This window comes from Pipistrellus kuhlii, unplaced genomic scaffold, assembly GCF_014108245.1.
Source record: "Pipistrellus kuhlii isolate mPipKuh1 unplaced genomic scaffold, mPipKuh1.p scaffold_m20_p_10, whole genome shotgun sequence".
Classification (NCBI taxonomy): Eukaryota; Metazoa; Chordata; class Mammalia; order Chiroptera; family Vespertilionidae; genus Pipistrellus; species Pipistrellus kuhlii.
This window is the reverse complement of record NW_023425405.1, coordinates 34,824,084-34,841,802: the sequence shown is the minus strand read 5'-3', so window position 1 is coordinate 34,841,802 and position 17,719 is coordinate 34,824,084. Positions and strand designations below refer to the sequence as shown.

The following is a 17,719-nucleotide window of genomic DNA, read 5'->3' as shown; positions in this document are numbered from 1 at the left end:
CCCAACACTTTCATCCACCAACCATGTAACTCAGTCTGCCTCCTTGGGGGGAGAAAAAGGGGCAGAGCTAGAAGGCTAGCAAGCTTAGAGAAAAACCCCTCCATGGAAACCAGAGAAGTAAGCAAGGGGCTGAACAGAAATTAAACCATCCCCTTTCCTACTCCCTTCTTAGCACTCATCTCTGAAGCTTTTCTTCCCCTGCAATGCATACCTAGTCCTGCCACCCTGCTGCTGGCCCTTTCCCCATACTCCTGCCCCTAAACATAGATTACACTGCAATCTTTCAGACTTGACTGCACAGCTGTGGATAAATATTGGATCCTAGGAGAGAAAAGTGTGCAAGCCGGCTGATGTTATAGACTGATTGAGGACCCACACCCACATTCTTAAATTGAAATTAATCCCCAATGTGAGATTATTTGGAGGCGGGGGCCTTTGGGATGTGATTAAGTCATGAGGGTGGAATCCTCCTAGATGGGATTCGTGTCTTTATAAAAGGCCCCAGAGAGCTCCCTGGCCCTTCTACCCTGTGATGCTAAAGCAAAAAGAGAGCCATCTACACACCAGGAACAGGCCCTCACCAGACACTGCGTCTGCTGCATCCACACCTTGAGCTTCTCAGGCTCCAGAACTAAGAAAAGAAGTTTTGTTGCATATAACACATCCAGTCTATGGTTGTGCTATTTATTTTTTTTTAGTAGCCTGAACAGAGTAAGACAGTTGATTGAGGAGAATATGGAGTATATAAGGTGAACGTCTGATAAATATACACTGAGTGCCAGATGATTATCTCTGAATGCATAATAATATGGCCACTCAGTGTATATCCTACATAAAAAAAAGACTAATATGCAAATTGTCCCCTGGACTAGGAGTTAGACCAGCAGGCAGGCCGGCCAACTGCCCATGTCCCCTCCCCCTGGCCAGGCTGACCGGACCCCAGCCATGGATGAACTCATGCACCAGGCCTCTAATAGATGTATATATTAGAGTATATATTAGAGGATATCCTCAACAGTTTCATCAACATTGTAGCAGGACCTATTAAATTTCCTTTGGGAGACATATTTGTGATGTTGTTCATATGGCAAGTCAAGAACAACCCATCTCATTCTTTAGGAAATAGACACAGCTGGGGTCTCAAACCAGTTTTTATTCTGTCTACACTAGTATTTAATACCATCCACAGTTCACCATGTTGGTGAAAACAGTTGGTAGAATCTTGTTAGGAAAAAAACCAAACAGATGTCAATGTAATGACTCCTAGGTTATTCTGAATAAATTCGAATATAAAGCTTAGGAAGAAATTTAATTTTAGTAATTGGATAGCCCTGTGTTGATCACCTGCTATGAACCAGGCATTGCTCTGATGGGGAGGGAGATGGAGAAGAAAGCTCTTTTCTTGGCTTTGCACTGCCCATAGTTTCAGGAGGGTGCAAAGAACTCTATTCCAGCATGTGCATGCGGTGAGAGCTATGCACAGGCTGTTATGGGAACACATGGACAGGCAGGCAGCCCAGGTTTGAGGAGTTACTTCAGGAAATCTTTCTAAAAGAGTCTTGATGTACATCCTAAAGCACAAGTTTAAGTGGGCGAGAGGAAGAGAGAGAAGAGAGAAAGATGTCCTAGTTTAGGCAAAAGTAATCGAGTGAGTCTGGCATATCTGGATAGTAGCAAACAGCTTGGTGTGGATGGAGTAGAGTTTAGGGAATGGTGATAAAAGAAATTGGAGAGGTAGCAAGGCTAGATCATACCTTCTGTACTATGATAAGGAGTTTGTTTCTTCTCCAAAGGCATCTAGGAGTTTTAAGCAAGGAAAAGCATGTGTTTTAGATAGCACCAGTGACAGGGAGGGAGAGAGTAGTGTATGGGGAGCAAGGCCATATGCAGAAAACGTATGCGACATTCAAGGCAGGAGACTACAGTGGCCCGAAATAGGAGAAGAACAGTGGACCTGCAAAGGGACAGATGAAACTTGGGAGATATTAATAACATAAAAATCAATAGGACTCAGTCCTTTACTGGTTGGAGGAAGTGACATGCCAGGGAGAGACGTCAACAATAATTAAGGTTTGGGCAACTTATTGGTTCCCTCCACCAACACAGGAACGATTAGAAGACCATTCAGTAATTTGGGGGGTAGTGTTAGGAAGGAGATAAGAACCAGGTTTAGAACACATTGAGTGTAAGATTCCTATGGAATATCCAAAAAGAATAGGTATAACAGTTGAATAAATGGGTGAGGAGTTCTAGATAGAAATCTGGGTTTGAGATTGGGGGGTGTGCGTGCACAAACACATTTATCCACATACTCGTTCACCTTTGGGGAGAGGCCGATAGGGCTGTAGGCACCATGGGTATGAATAAGCTCATCCTGATGGGTATGTTGAGACTAAAGAGTAAAGGAACAGAAACAAGGCCCTAGAGCAGTGGTCAGCAAACTGCTGCTCGAGAGCCACATGAGGCTCTTTGGCCCTTTGAGTGTGGCTCTTCCACAAAATACCAAGGCCTAGGTGAGTCTATTTTGAAGAAGTGGCGTTAGAAGAAGTTTAACTTTAAAATTTCTTTTGAGAGCCAAATTTTTTAATCATTGTACTGTTGATATTTGGCTCTGTTGACTAATGAGTTAGCCGACCACTGCACTAGAGAATACCATCACCTCAGAAAGAGGCAAACTAAGAAGTGGCACAAAATCCAAGAAATAAAAACATAGTGGCCAGTTTTAAGCAGGACAAAGAGATCATAAAAGTTTAGCACTCCAAAACCTCTGAGTTTAGTGGAAAAAAAAAAAAAAAAGATTGTTAGTAACGATGGAGAAGCAGTGTCCGTAGAGGGGCAGAGACGAAGGCAGATGGCAGCGGGTGAGGAGTGAAGGGTGGTATCCACCGTGGTCTCAGCCTGGTGTGAGCACAGCAGAGGTGGTGTGGGAGTGCAGTGGCTGCGATGGCAGTGGCGATAAAGACATGGAGGGTTTTCTGTAACTGGGGCATTGATCATATGAAAGATTAGTAATTAGGAGATGCCTTCTACCGATGCAACCGTGTCCTTGAAGAGAGGGGTCAGAGTGGATGTGAAGCACCAGTGAGGGGTTAGATGAGGGGAGGAGGGAAGCACAGATGAGTTTTTTGGGTGGGGCAGGTTGAAGAGATCCTCTCCTGATGGTCAAGTAGGAGGCAAGCCCACCTGCTGACAGGGAGGAGGAAGTGGTCATGTAGGGATAGAGAAGGTGTGAAATATACATGTGAAAAAGAGGGGAGGCCTGCTAGAAAAATGAGATTTCTGGTCAGCTGAAGGGGAGGGATCATAAACTTCTATAAACTAATTAATTTTTTTTTTTAAAGAAAATCACTGGAATAGCCTTTGTTTTTTCAAAACTAGCACAAACAGGATCCCACACAGAACACTGTTTCTTGCTGGTTCCTTTCCTAAAATGCTCTCTTCCCTCTTTCCACTGCTCCCCCACTTCAGTTGGCTGGTACAGATTTTCCGGCTTCAGTCAAGCCGCGTTTCCAAGAAAGATGAACAGATTACAGAAGCAAGTGCCAGCCCTTACTTCCCCTTTTTCACTTGCATCCATTCAGCTGGAGTTCTGAAAAGAGGAAGTCAGAACTTTTTTTAAGAAAGATGAGAGAAGCAGGCAGCACAAGGAGGTGGAAATACTGAGGGAGAAAAGAAGAGGAAAGGGAACCAACATTGGAAAAACACACACATGAGCCAAAATTTAAAGTGAAATGATATCCCAGATCAGGAAGTTAAAGGAATAAGGAAATTCTCTACTTGCTAACCTTTATTTTCCGGCGTATAAGACGACCCCCCCCCTCCCCCCCCAATTTTACAGTTAAAACATAGGTTTAGGCCTATATTCGGTAAAGTCGTCTTATGCGCCGGAAAATACCTTAGTTTGCTAATCAAATATATGGCATTTGGAGCGCAGCATATAGGGACATGTAGATTTTCCATGAATTCAGCTTTCTCCCACTAATTTATCTCTATGAGTGGTAAAGTGTTCTGGGTTTTTCTTTGTTTCTTTGGCCTAACCCCGCAATTTAAAAATCAAGTCTGGGATGCCTAGAGCATTTGAGAAACAAGGGGAACAGGTTCATTGCCATAACTATCTGGTGAGCACTTGTTATGTAAACAGACTACAGTTCTGGGTAGTGAGGATTTGCAGAAAAATCAGAAAGTCTCTGCCACTGCAACATAATTTCTCACAAGTGAAAGGAGACGATTGCTCAGGACTTACGTAGGTGTAAGTCCTCTGGCTTTTCTCAGCTAGCCAGACATTTATTAGCGACCAGCTTCATAGGAAAAATAAGCCTGAGGACAGCCTTACTTGTGCCATTGCTTGTATCACCTTTTCCTCTTGTCCCCTGATGCTTCTGACTCAGATTTGCACTGCAGCCCTCCCCCATAAGAAGCTGATGTAATGCAAGCAGATAACCAGTTGAAGCCAGAATAGAATGGATAGTTATCTGGGGAGATAAAGTGACAGTGTTGCCTGTTCAGGCTGCTGTTCAAAGGAACACGTCTTTTATCTATAGACATTAGAATTTAAAGGCATAGTTCTTCTTACTACAAAGCATCTCCTAAAAATATGCTTGGTATAGCTACCATCTTTGCATGTCAATTGACTATGGTGGATGGGTGTTTTATACCTGCTTCTATGTTCTTTTAATAGGCTTTCTTACGGTTTTGGTTAAGGCTGGTTTCTACATTTTAATGCTTCAAAAATTTGCTTTAATAGGACACAGTTTTATCTCTACATATCTAAGGCATGGGATGCAGGGGGGAAAAGCAGGGTGTTAGAAAAGATGCCAACCATAGGTGATGTTCCTATTAATAAAATGTTCATATGTTAGTCAGATATGGCCAAGTAGATGAGGTTTCCAAATTGTTAGTGGGTTTGCAAAGTTGGCGGTCCTTCACAGATTTCATGGGGGTGCTTGGGGCTTTTGTGCCAGGAAAAAGGAAGTTGTCTGTTCTTAAAGCTGCATTTCCTCGCTTTATACACCCAGGAGTGAGGCTCACAGGAATGCCACTGACCTGCTGCTGCCCCAGGGCTGTGACTTCACTAAATGGTGTTATGTGCCCTTTATTCTCAGAACGTGCTTTTTCTAAGCTCAGAGAAGATTTCACAGACTCCACCTCATGACCCTATACAGCCCCTCCAAAATCATGGGAGGAATAGTGTCTGTACAGCTCTTTGAATGATTTGAGATGCAGATAACAGAATGGGAGGAACTAGATAAACTTGGTAGTCCATTTTGTAGCAGGTTAACCGATGAACAAAATTTGATTTTTATACAGACATGAAAACAGCTAATTATAAATTTTGCTTGTTGTAATGATATTGATAAAGAAATTTATTTTCTCCTTACCCTTAAAAAAGAGCCATTCTGACATGGTATATCCATATTTAAACCATTTAAGGGCAAATGCTCATTTGAAACAGAAGTATTAGAGCTAGATTATATGAAGGAAATTATATTGAGGAACGTTATCATAGCAGCATTTCTGTGAGCAAGATTACTTATAAAAATAATGAACATGTTTTCTGAATATAATATTTGAAGTAATTTTTAAAAATCTGGCTATTAACCATAAGGTTAATTGATTCTTTTCTTCTTGCTCTTTTGTGGTTAGCATACTCATTCTTCTTTTTAAAGACCCATTTTGTTATGCAAATGAAAAAAATTGTTAGACTTTGTGTCTAAGAGAGAGGGCTGCTTTCTGCAGGGGAGCCAGGCCCCTGTCTCAGCACTCAGCCCCCACCTCTGCTCCCACTGACTGCCAAGCTAGAGACTTGGTGATCTGGGTTAGTGGGTGTGGGGTCCTTGAATGTTGACTCACATTCTCTTTGTGACTTGCTCTTGCTTTGCCTGATAATGTCTCCCTTTCCAGCTCTCAGCATGCCAGCAGCAGCTGCATCATGGCACTCACCCTGCTGCCAAGAGGGCAGGCAGGCTCCAGTGGAGACTGTAACAGTGCACTCCAGCCAACTGTTGGAGGTGGGTGCCGGGCAGTGCATGCAGCACAGCTGAGAGCCAGGCCCTTCCAGGAGGCTCCGGGGGCAGCACTTTGTCCATGGAATTGTTCAAGTTTAATTTTTGGAAACTTTTTGATGGAAGGTTTTCAAACATAAACAAAGGCAGAAAAGAATAAGACAGTGTCTCCCTGTATGCCTTCCTTTTCTACGTTTCAACAACAACCAGTCATAGACGGTTTTATTTCACTGTCCATGGTGTTACCCTCCCAGAAAACTGGTAGATTCATTTCCAGGGAGAAAGCTCTATTAAATTACAGTTGCTTTTCTATCCTTCAGTCTAAGATCTGTCATCTTAATGAGTTTCTGTCCTTTCTTCCAAAAGGTAAAATATATTAGTCTTTTTTTCCCCTTCTCATTTATGCCAAGGTATGCTACATAAGAATGGTTATATTCTCTAATGCTGTCCCTAAAGTCTCACGGCTTTGTTCATTCAGTAGGCCGACCTCTCCAGAACATAGATATGCAGGTAACATGTTTAGAGCATTATAGGTCACTGGGTTTGATTCTCAGTCTTACCATAGACAAACTGTGTAACCTGGAACAACTTCCTTGACCTTTCTGTGCCCTAGTGTCCTCTTGTTTTTAACATGGGACTAATAGTGCACATCCCAAAAAGCTATAAAACTGAAATGAGTGAATACATTTGAACAGCCTAGATGGATCCCCACACAAAGTAAATGTTCAATATATGCCAGTGGCTGTCATCAACATGTTTTGTCCCTCACCACTCACTTTACAGAATAGACTGAGGCCCAGCCCAGGTGGATGGAGTGACTCCCTCTGGTCATACGGCTTTTTTGTCAAGGAGAACTGGAACAGGAAATCACATCTCAATCCCCCTATTCTAGATTCTGGAGGCCTAGTGCATGGATTCAGTTGGGTCCCTCAGCCTGGCCTGCGCCCTTGCAATCTGGGATCCCCTTGAGGGATGTCGGAGAGCTGATTTCGACCTGATCCCCACAGGCCAGGCCAAGGGACCCTATGGATTCGTGCACCAGGCCTCTAGTATGCATATAAGATCTTTGGTTAATCTGCTCCCGCCCTCTTCTTCCCCCCTTCCCTCAGATTCATCAGTCTGTTCCATGTTTCCATGCCTATAGTTTCTGCTACTGCATTGAGTATCTGACCCCATCAATGCGTGTCATAGCTACCGGCCGGTCATCAGGTCAGCTATTTGCTTAGGCATTACTAGAGGCCCGATGCATGAAATTCATGCACGGGAGGTGTGGGTCCCTCAGCCCAGCCTGCACCCTCTCCAATCTGGAACTCCTTGAGGGATGTCTGACTGCCCATTTAGGCTGGATCCCACCGGGCAGTGCGACATCCCTCACAATCCAGGACTGCTGGCTCCCAACAGCTTGCCTGCCTGCCTGCCTGCCTGATTGCCCCTAACTGCTTCTGACTGCCAGCCTGATCACCTACTAACCACTCCCCTGCCAGCCTGATTGCTCCTAATTGCCCCTAACTGCCCTCCCCTGCAGGCTTGATTGACCACAACTGTCCTCCCCTGCTGGCCATCTTATGGTGTCCATCTTGGGTCCACATGGGGGCAGCCATCTTGTGTCTTGGAGTGAACCACTGAGCCATTCGGGCTGGACCTGACCATACCCTTTTAAAAAGCACCAAGAGGACTATCTCTACCAGACCTTTCCCGACCCCTCCCCCATTCCAACTTGCATTATACCCCCTGCCTATTAGCAGCTACACTTGGATGTCTGGTACGACCTGGAATGACCAAAACAGAACTCTTGGTCTTCCTGCTTAGGCCAAACACTCTGACTCCAGTCTGCTCTCATATCCCACATCCTTTTCACCCATAAACCCTGTTGGCCTTATCCTCGAAGTCTATCCAAAATCCAACGTTCATCTCGCCTTGATTTTCACAACCCTAATCCACACTGCAGTCGTCTCTTAGCCAGCTGCTGCTTCCTGGCCGCCAGACCCCACTACCTACTGTCAATACGGCAACCAAAGTGATCGTTTTAAGTCATCAGTCTGAATGTATCTCCTTTGTGATGATAACTTCTTTTTATCCCATGCAACAACATGGATGAATCTCCTATATAAAAGTCAGAAACAAGAGTTTATACTATAGGATTACCTTCATTTAAATATAAAAATAGGTAAACCAATCTATACTGTTAGAAGACAGGGTAGTGACAGAAAGCACTGAGGGCTTTTGGGGGGGCATGTCATTTCTGTCCCTTGATCTGGGTGTTGTAAACTTCTAATGTACCCTTTCTGTATGTACTTTACACTTCCATAAAAATTTTTCAAAATTATTTCATAAACAGAAAATCATTCTTCTCTAGATTTAGAGATAAGGAATTTATCAGTATTTTAACCATCATAATGTAAACCCCATGCAGGCAAAATCTTGTCTGCTTTCATCCAACCAATAAATACTTACTGAGCACCAGGCACTGGCCTGGGCATTTTGGGATACAGCAGGGAACATGAGAGACAAAAGCCCCTTAAATTCCCGAGGATTATAATGCGGATGAAGTATATAACAGAGAACAAGGTGCTAAGGGCTGTGTAGAGTAAAAGAGCAGGGGAGAGAGATAAGGAGAGAGAGGAGTGCAGGAGCGGAAGGGAGGAGGGGGCAGGACACAGTGTGAATAAGATGGTCAGGAAAGCCTTGTTGAGAAGGTGGCATTTGGATCGATACTTGGAAGGAGGTGAGAGAAGGGGCCCAATGTGTATTTGGCAGCAGAACCTCCTGGGTAGCGGGACTGGAAAGCACAGGCCTGAGGCAGAAGCAGGCTGGGCGCTCAGGAGCAACAGCAAGGAGGCAGTGAGGCGCTGGGGGCCAGGTCGCCAGGGCCTCCTGGGCCTCAGTAAAGACTCCAGGGTTTTATTTGTGTGAGACCAGGTGGTGGTGGGAGAGTAAATTTTTGCCTAAACTGGTTTTATTTCGGTTTCAGCCACTTTTAGTGGCAGGTGGTTTATTCTCATTGCTGTAAGTATACTTCAATTTATCCATTGTACTATCGATGGACACTTAGTTTCCACTTTGGACACCCTACTGCACGTCTTTTGGTAAACTACTACTGTACGCGTGGTTTACCAGTTCTCTGTATCTGCATAACTTACGTAACATGTTAGTTCCTATGAAAGTCAGACAATCAGTCAATAAGCATGACACACATTAGAAGTAAACTCTCATGTAGGTATTAGGATAAGATAATCAAGTATGCAAGGCAGAGAATACAAAGACATGTCAACTAGATTGTTGCCCTCAAGGACCCTCGAATCTAACTGGGGATAAGACATATGCATGTGAAACAGTAACTGGCAAGGACACATATATAGGAAATGCGAAATAATATCCTAGGCCAGTGGTCGGCAAACTGCGGCTCACCACTGTCCTAGGCAGTTTGCTCCATAATTATTCTTAAGTGAGCAAGGTCATTTTGGACTGTGTTGCTATAAGGTTTCACAGGGAATCTGGAAATTCTAAAGAGCCTGAAAGAATACACCGGGTTTGGCAAAGCATACAGACTTTGTAGACATTACTGGGCTAGAGAAATAACAGGAGGGGGTCATAGGTGGTAAGAGTAGGGTATAGGATTCATTTTAAAGCCTGGTAGAGTTCTAAGTACAAGTAAAGCAAATAAGCTACATTGTGATTTGGGAATACTTTCATATTCCCCCATTTCTCTATCATTTTGCCACATTTACCATTACTGAACCTCAAAGGCCATAGCTCTTAATGATTTGAATATATGTGTATTTTTAGACTGACCAAGAAAACTCACCCATTGGGACTGTAGCAGGCCCCGGGGCGGAAACTAAGGCAGGCCAGCTTCTGGAGAACAGCTCGTTCATGGCAGAGCTTCTGAGCGACGTGCCCTTCACCTTGGCCCCGCATGTGCTGGCTGTGCAGGGCACCATCAGTGACCTTCCAGACCACCTCCTCACCTGTGACGTCAGCGAAAACTTATCACGGTTTTGGTACGATTTTACTCTCGAAAATTCAGTGCTCTGTGATTCGTAAGTTTTTATATTTGTACCGCAACTGCTTTAAAACAAAAGTTTGCCACTGTATTTAACCTGTTTGATGTTCTTTGCCATTTCACTGTCTAAAAGCCCTCAGGATCATAAAAGCAAGGATCATAAAGTACAGTATGTTCATTGCTCGGTCTTTTAGAATAAAGTACATTTGTATAAAAATTGAGCTTAAGTACTACTTCCTTTCTGCCAAATAATAAATATAAAAATTAGGTAATCATAGTTTTAGGAAAGGAATAGGTTCCTTCAAACAGGCTCTCAAAATACAACACCTCAAGTTGATCTTAGCAGAACTGTGAAAAAGAGTGATGGCATTTTCCTTGCTTACCACAAGTCTGAAATCTGCCCTGAGAGGGAGTGAGAATTCCCTTCTCTGGTTTAGAGGAAGCTTGAATTAATATTATTCCCTTTCTTCTCCCACAGTGTCTATGAATGAGTTCAGAAAAAAAAAAAAAAAAATTTGTGCCAGTTAGCTTAATTTCTTCATTCTTGATATAGACACTGATGTGGAAAAGGAAAACTTTTCCTAAAAAGCAGGAGGATTTTGCTGATATAAGAGTGCCCTTGCTGCTATTTCCCTGAGTGATACATTCAGTTTCCTTATGCCCCTGGCAGTCCTGTGCACCTGGAGTGCTCCCCGTGTTCCTGCCTTTGTTTCTGCGGAGTGTGCTCCCTCACCAGCTTCCCCAAGAACTCTCCCTGCTTCTGCCTCAGAAGGCATCCGTGCTCCTGACCACATAGGGTTCAGGAAGAGATCCACATTTCCTTTCAACCTCTCTGCTCCCAAAGAAAAACATCTCGTGATGATACATATTATCGCTAACACCCTTAGCAATTTGTTGGCCATAATACGAATAGAAATGCTTTACTGCTAGAAAAACTGAAATCAACTCATTTCCAGTTAGAGTATAGGCAAAACACCTAAATGTCACTTTTAGCTATTGAATATCCATCATTTATTCCAACTAAAACAGAAAAGAACTGCCATTGGTCAATAAACTGCAAAGGAAGAGGTAAACTGTGACAGTGTTTTCTATGCCATGTAAAATTTTAATCACATTAGTTCTGAAAGAGTACAATATAATTTATTAATTCTGTGCCAAATTTTTAGAATATTTTTCACAAAGATAGAGTGCTATAGCAAAACTGAACACTGTGCATAAAGGTATATAAATTATTCAAATTTTAATGTGTTGTGCATGTATAATAAATGTGGCATGTTCTTGATAAAAATACTGTTATTTACAAAATAAAGGAACCTTTCTATTGGAAAAAATGTGTCATTTACAAATAATGTTACCATATGAGTTAAATGGTTAAATTAGATCTTGACAGTTTTCTTAAAAAGAAATATTACTAACACAGATATGAACATTTTATAGCAGTTTTTGTGAAAGCCCATCCTTTTAAATATCCATGTTAATATTATCTTAAAGCTAAATGTAAGCATGTCATCAATTTACTAATATATAAATTAAATTTTGTCTCAAATACTTAATACATTTTATTTATATTGATATTTATGTCTATCGTGTTATAAATATGCTTATACATATTTTCACTTGTTAAAAATGTTATATTTGAACAAGTATGAATAAAAATAAACTGATATTTTTATTAATTTTGGATCCAAAACTGATTTTCTTTGCATTATTCATGTCTGAAAGCCATTGATTGTTTAGGAGACAAATATTTAAGTAAATAGTATGTATCGATATATGGTAGAGAAAAATATCAAGTTTCTTCTTACATGTAAGTCTTAAGGAATAACATTGAAAATGGTAAGATCACTCACTAATTCTGGCAGGACTGAGGGATTTGAGAGAAATCACATGAACATCCCCAGATAGATTCCATCACAAGATTTAATAAGCTCAGTGTTAATAACGGATTAACATAAACATGTGGAAATGGCCATTTTAATGTTCTCATCCTGTATACAAATCATGTTCCTATTTTAAAACTAGAAGAAAACAGAAGTCATCCAGCCAACTCTATCTAACCCAAGAGAAACTTGAAGCATAGAAAGGTTAAAAATGACTTAACTCAACTCGTTACTGATACACATTTACTTGAAGAGTATTAATAAAGGTAGTATAATTGTAAGAGAGCTATATGCTGTAGTGGGGAAGGGCCCAGGCATTTGAGGCAGGCAGGTTGTAGTGGCTCCCTCACCTACAAGCTGTGGGCCTTTGAGTCAGTCCCCTAATTTCTGGTGTCCTGGGTTCCCTTGCCTGTTAAATAGTAATTGTATGCACCTTGCGGGGTTGGGCTTTTAGATGGTGCCATGTCAAAGGCCAGGCAGTGCAAAGCTATACACATTGTCAGTGTTCAAGGAAAGGAAACTGTTATAATTCTCATTACTAATCACACATATACCAAGGTCTAATGAAATATACAATATGAATTAACTGAACTTTCTAAAGAGTAATACAAAAAATAGCTACCTACATTTACTGTATATCCCCCCCAAACCCATTATTATTTTCCATATTAAGCACTACCTCATGAAAGATATTCCTAAAATATTTTAGTTGACTCTTCTGCAGTTCTTTGCTAAGAGTTCCATAGGAACACTTTTTTTTCCTCCTATTATCAAGCAGTATGGATTTTACTCCCTCTCCCCCCTTAACAAATGATCATTATAAAGTACTGTACATATGAAATGTACAAGTGATCTTACCGAATCCTATTTTTATCCCTAAAATATATGCAGGAAGTTGCATGTATTTTCCCTCCAGCTTTTTTAAAAATGGCATTTGTATCCTTTCCTGAAAACACAATTGGAGAGGCAATTCTGACAATTTATTATTCTAGCTAAATTGTTATTAACTCAACTTTTAAAATAATAACATTAAATGTTAATATAAGCACGTTTATTGTTAACAAGGAACCCACTCATTTATTAAAAATATTCATTGACCAACACTTTCTTCACCTTTCTCAAAGTAAAATGATAAATTGAAAACAGTATGAAAAAAAATCTAAAATCCTGAGAAACCTAGTTTTTCATAATTATAAGGGAAAAATAGGGAGAAGAAATAGTCTCATCCTTATTCTAAAACAGTGGCCCATCAGCCCTTATCCCTTTACCTCTCCTGACAACAATTGATCAGTAAATGAATATTGCCCTCTGTAATATAGCAAAGAATGTGCTACCTTCGGAGATTAATGCATTGTCCTATTAATCATGCCATTAATAACATTCACAAGAAATTTTAGTGTATTGGATAGATTGCTGAAGGATTAATATCTTTTAAAGCTATTGAAAGCTATTTAAAGCTGTGGACATTATCTTTTGAGCACTGTGTCATATTACTAAGGCCATGACCTACAATAAATATTATTGGGCAATCTAAAACTCTCGGAATTGGTCTGACTCCATTCATATACAGGGTCCTGAAAGGTAAAGTATTTCTATGCGTCAGGAAAATGACTCTTGATGCCACATGGTTTGGTGGATAGGTGTGGGTGAACAAGAAAGATGTATTGATTGAAGCATAGGATCTGTTAAATTTGATATCTCAGTGTTAATCATTTTTTAATTTAAATAAAATAGTAATTTTAGAATAATTTTATATTATAGAAAAATTACAAAAATAGTGAAACATTCTTGAGTACCTCTCATCTAGTTTCTCCTATTTGCTACAACTAAGGAAACAACACTGGGACATTACTATTAACTAAAATCCACCCTCCATTCCAATTTCCCATTTTTCTCCTAATGTCCTTTTTTTCTTCCAGCATCCTATCTGGTATAATACATCATACTTAGTCATTTTTAGGCTCCTTTTGGCTTTATAATCTCAGACTTTTATTTATGTATTATTATTTTTAGTGACTGACAGTTCATGGAGTCTTGTCAGATTTTGTAGGATGTCCCTCAACTCTGATTTATTTAATGTTGTTCACATGGTTAGATTATGGTTATGCATTTTGGGGCAAATATTACAAAGGTGAACTGCTTTTCAATGAGATCGTATCATATCAAAGGTACATGCTGTCAACATGACCTCATTGTTGATGCTAACTGTATCAAGTGGCCAAGGTAGTGTTTGCCAGGTCTCTCCACTGTCATGTAACTCTGTCCCTCCCCTTTTCAATACACTACTCTTTGTTATTCAATTGAAAAGCATAGCCCACAGTCAAGGGGTAGGGAATTATACTCCTCATCCTTGAGGGGCTAGTAGACATATAAATTATTTGAATTTTTTTCTGTATGAGATGTCTCTTTTCTCCAATTTAATTATTCATTTATTTATATTGGGATTCTAAATCTAAAGCATATCTCTCGGTGGCCAAGAAATATGTTTACATTATTAGAAAGTTAACAAAGGAAATTTGGAATGATTTACATAGTGCAGATGAATACCATTTGATGTTGGATATAATATATTCTATAATTTCCTCAGAATTAATCTTCCTATAAATATCAGGTACATTTCTTTATAACTTGTCATGACTATAACTATATTCAAAATAGACCTTCCCTTTGAGGCCACAAGTGTTGCACTGTAAGTGAAGCCCTCTTAGATACTTGGCCTTTTTCTACCTTATTCCCACAATGATTGCATTTTACCCATAATGCTATTCTTCAAGTGGTGAAGAGGCAAGGTTCTAATATAATCATTTTCTTCTTTAAAGAACCAAGATTACTCATGATACACAGAGCTTTTCTCTACAGATGACTTTCTTTAGTAATAGCAAAAACCAAGTTGCAGCTCCTTAAGATTCTAAGAGGAGAAATGGTTCATTTTCTCCTTTAAGAAGTAGTTTTAAGAAGCAGCATTAGGAAACTAAGTCTTCTTTCAGAGGGCAGAAGTGGCCCCAAGGAACTCTTTGTACTTTTGATTAACCAAAACTCAACTGTATGCTAAACCAAACTTGATGTCATCCCATTTCACTGGGGGCCGGGGAAACAAAGTAAATAGTGTTTTACTTTATCCTTGGAAGAAGCCTGAATATAGTTCTTTGTTGAGAATTTCCCCAGTCCAATTTTCACTCCTACAAAGGAAATAAATTCCTTACAATCAAAGGTAAGGCAAAGGATAATTGCATCCAGAACAACCCATCAGTAGGCTAACTCCAAACCAGCCTATAGACAGCTTGTTAGCTACGACCCAGGCCAGAGAGGGAAACAGACAATAGACCGTTTCAGAGGTCAGTTAAGGAGACGACTTCCCACTTGGGACTGCTGCCAGGGACGTAGAATCCAGTGTCTGACATCTGGGGTTGCAGCTGTGAAGTCTGCCCCTTGTGTGGCCACAGGTGTTGACTATAACTCAGAAATATAGGCGGAGGAACAGGATAATGTCGGTTTCAGTGTGCATATGTGTATTTATGTGTGTGGTTTTTCTTTTCTGTTGTTCAAAAATGTACAGAATTTATTGTTTCAGAATTAATGTATTTCTTCATAATGGCAAGGAACATTTGGAAGGCTAACAAAAAAGGAGCTCTTGTTCATGAACAAGGGCAAAACAAAGCCAAGTTTTTACACCTACAGGGTACACTGCACACCAACATGCTGTGTGGCATTGTTAGCTCACTCATTTGAATAGGCCTTCTCAGGACCAAAAAGAAATAAATTGATGCTGAACAGCAAACAGGCAGTTGGTTTCAGATAAAACCTAAATACTCATTCTCTGTACATCTCTCTGACCTTATTCTTGTTTTGGATCTTTACGAGAACTTGTTTTTATCAGAATGTATTTCTGAGCATGGGACAGACTATCCAGTTTTCTATCTCACACTATACCAGCCAGACCATCAGCTAACACAGCAGAAAGCAGAAACACTCAGCTTTTCTCTTCCTCTTGCAAGCAACTTAGCTCCTGTTTATGAGGCAGATCTAGAAGTTCCTACTTCACATACATACTGGAGGTCCCTGACCCTAAAGATATGGGCAGCAGTAGAAATATGAATAAGAGGACGGAATGATATGGGTAAGATCGATAAAGAGCCAAAAGTAAATTGCATTTTTAAAATATGTTTATACGTCCATAATTAAATATAGACTCCTTCCTTGTTGTGCCCACTTCACAGCCTGAATTTAGATTTCCTTTTTTTTTTATCGAATCTCTAAGGAAAAATGCTTGAATCCTTAGGCCAATGTTCCTCCACCTTGTAAAGCCCATTTGCCCGCCATGTTTTTTTCACTAGATGCTCTCTCTATTCCTCCAGCCAAGAAGTCTGTTGACAGGTTTTCCTTTGTATCTTCGGTTACAAAGACAAAAGGTAAACTGAATATGCATTTTCAAAGTATAGCTATCACCCATTTCCCTGAAGGATCTATGCTCTTATTAATGTTCTACCCGACTTGTACTTAGCACAGAACAAATCCTCCACCAAGATTTGTTGAATGAATGAGTGAACAGATGAAATAAATCATTAAGTTATCTATAAATGAGACTTTCCAAAAGCAAAGGAATAGAATTTCAAGATTTTTAATAGTTTTTCAGGCCCTAGTAAGTTCCCCCAATGGTCATGCACTGTTTACACAGCTGAAAATAATGCTTAGTTTACCAAGCCTCTACAAATTGTGCCTTTGGTCTGTTTTGGGTATTCTCCATGTTTTTCAGGTTGTGTTTTCCTCTGTCCATAATGACTATGTAGGTCCTCATGATGAGTAAGAATGGATTCTAGACAATACAGTGTATTTTGGTCCTGTGGACGAACTCATTTAAAGCTCTATCTAGCTGCCAAGTGTCCCTTTTGTGTTCTTCATTATACTTGCATATATTCCTGGGCCAGAATTTATTAATCCTATCCAACCTGTCCTTGAAAAGCTGTTTTCCTTTTTCTATGTTTTCCTTCAAGCACATGTGGGTATTTGAAATGACCTTGTTTTAGAAAAAAACACTTTTCTCCCTAGGAACAGTAGTGCATGATTCTTTTAGTACCCTTTTATATCCTTACATTTCCTACTCTGCAGTTCTCTTCCCTGTCATATACATGTGTAGCTATTTCCCCACCAATTCCAGCTATAAACTTCCCCTTCTCTTTAGAGTCAAGCTTCCTTTTATTTCTTTTTTTTTTTTTTAATCCTCACCCAAGGATATATTTCCCATTAATTATCTTTATATTGGGTGGAAGGAAAAGAGGGAGAAGGAGAGAGAGGGAGAGGAGAAAGAGGGAAGTAGGGGAAAGAGAAAAAGAGAGAGAGACATGGATGTGAAAGAGACACATTGACTGGGGATCAAACCTGCAACCCAGGTATATGCTCTTGTGCTCAGGAATCAAACCTGAGGCCCTTCGGTGCATGTAGTGACACTAACCACTGGTCAACACTGGCCAGGGCTACAATCAAGCTTCCGGAGAGACTGGTCTATATCTGTGTCTCCATTTCCTTATTTTTCTATCCACTTCTCCACCTACTGTCATCGGACTTCCCATCCTTGGTTAGAACCTCCACTGAACGGGTTCATGCAGGAGCCGCCTCAGCCTAACTCCACTGCTAAGATTGTTTTCACCCCTGACTGCTGTGACTGACTGCCTTTCTCAGCTTCTTCCCATCCCAGATTGTTGGGGACTTCTTTTCCTTATTCCATTCCTAAAATGTTGGTGTGACCCGAATTCCATCTTTGGCTCTCCTCCCCTTTCTGCTTTCTCCCAGTACAATCCTATTGATATTTATTCCTGTCTGCCACTGCTGACATCCCA

At 40.6% G+C, this 17,719-nt stretch overlaps 1 protein-coding gene across 7 annotated transcripts in view; it reads left to right on the top strand.

The window, feature by feature from the left end:
• The window catches only part of UMAD1 (UBAP1-MVB12-associated (UMA) domain containing 1), a 169,292-nt gene extending 157,963 nt beyond the window's left edge, over nucleotides 1-11,329 (top strand). For all 7 annotated transcript variants that reach the window (XM_045578403.1, XM_036429341.2, XM_045578406.1 and 4 more), the window contains one exon: nucleotides 9,789-11,329. In XM_045578403.1, coding sequence (XP_045434359.1) covers nucleotides 9,789-10,046 — 258 coding nt within the window. In that variant the 3' untranslated portion in view covers nucleotides 10,047-11,329. The remainder of the gene's footprint in view (nucleotides 1-9,788) is intronic.
• Nucleotides 11,330-17,719: the final 6,390 nt, after the last annotated feature.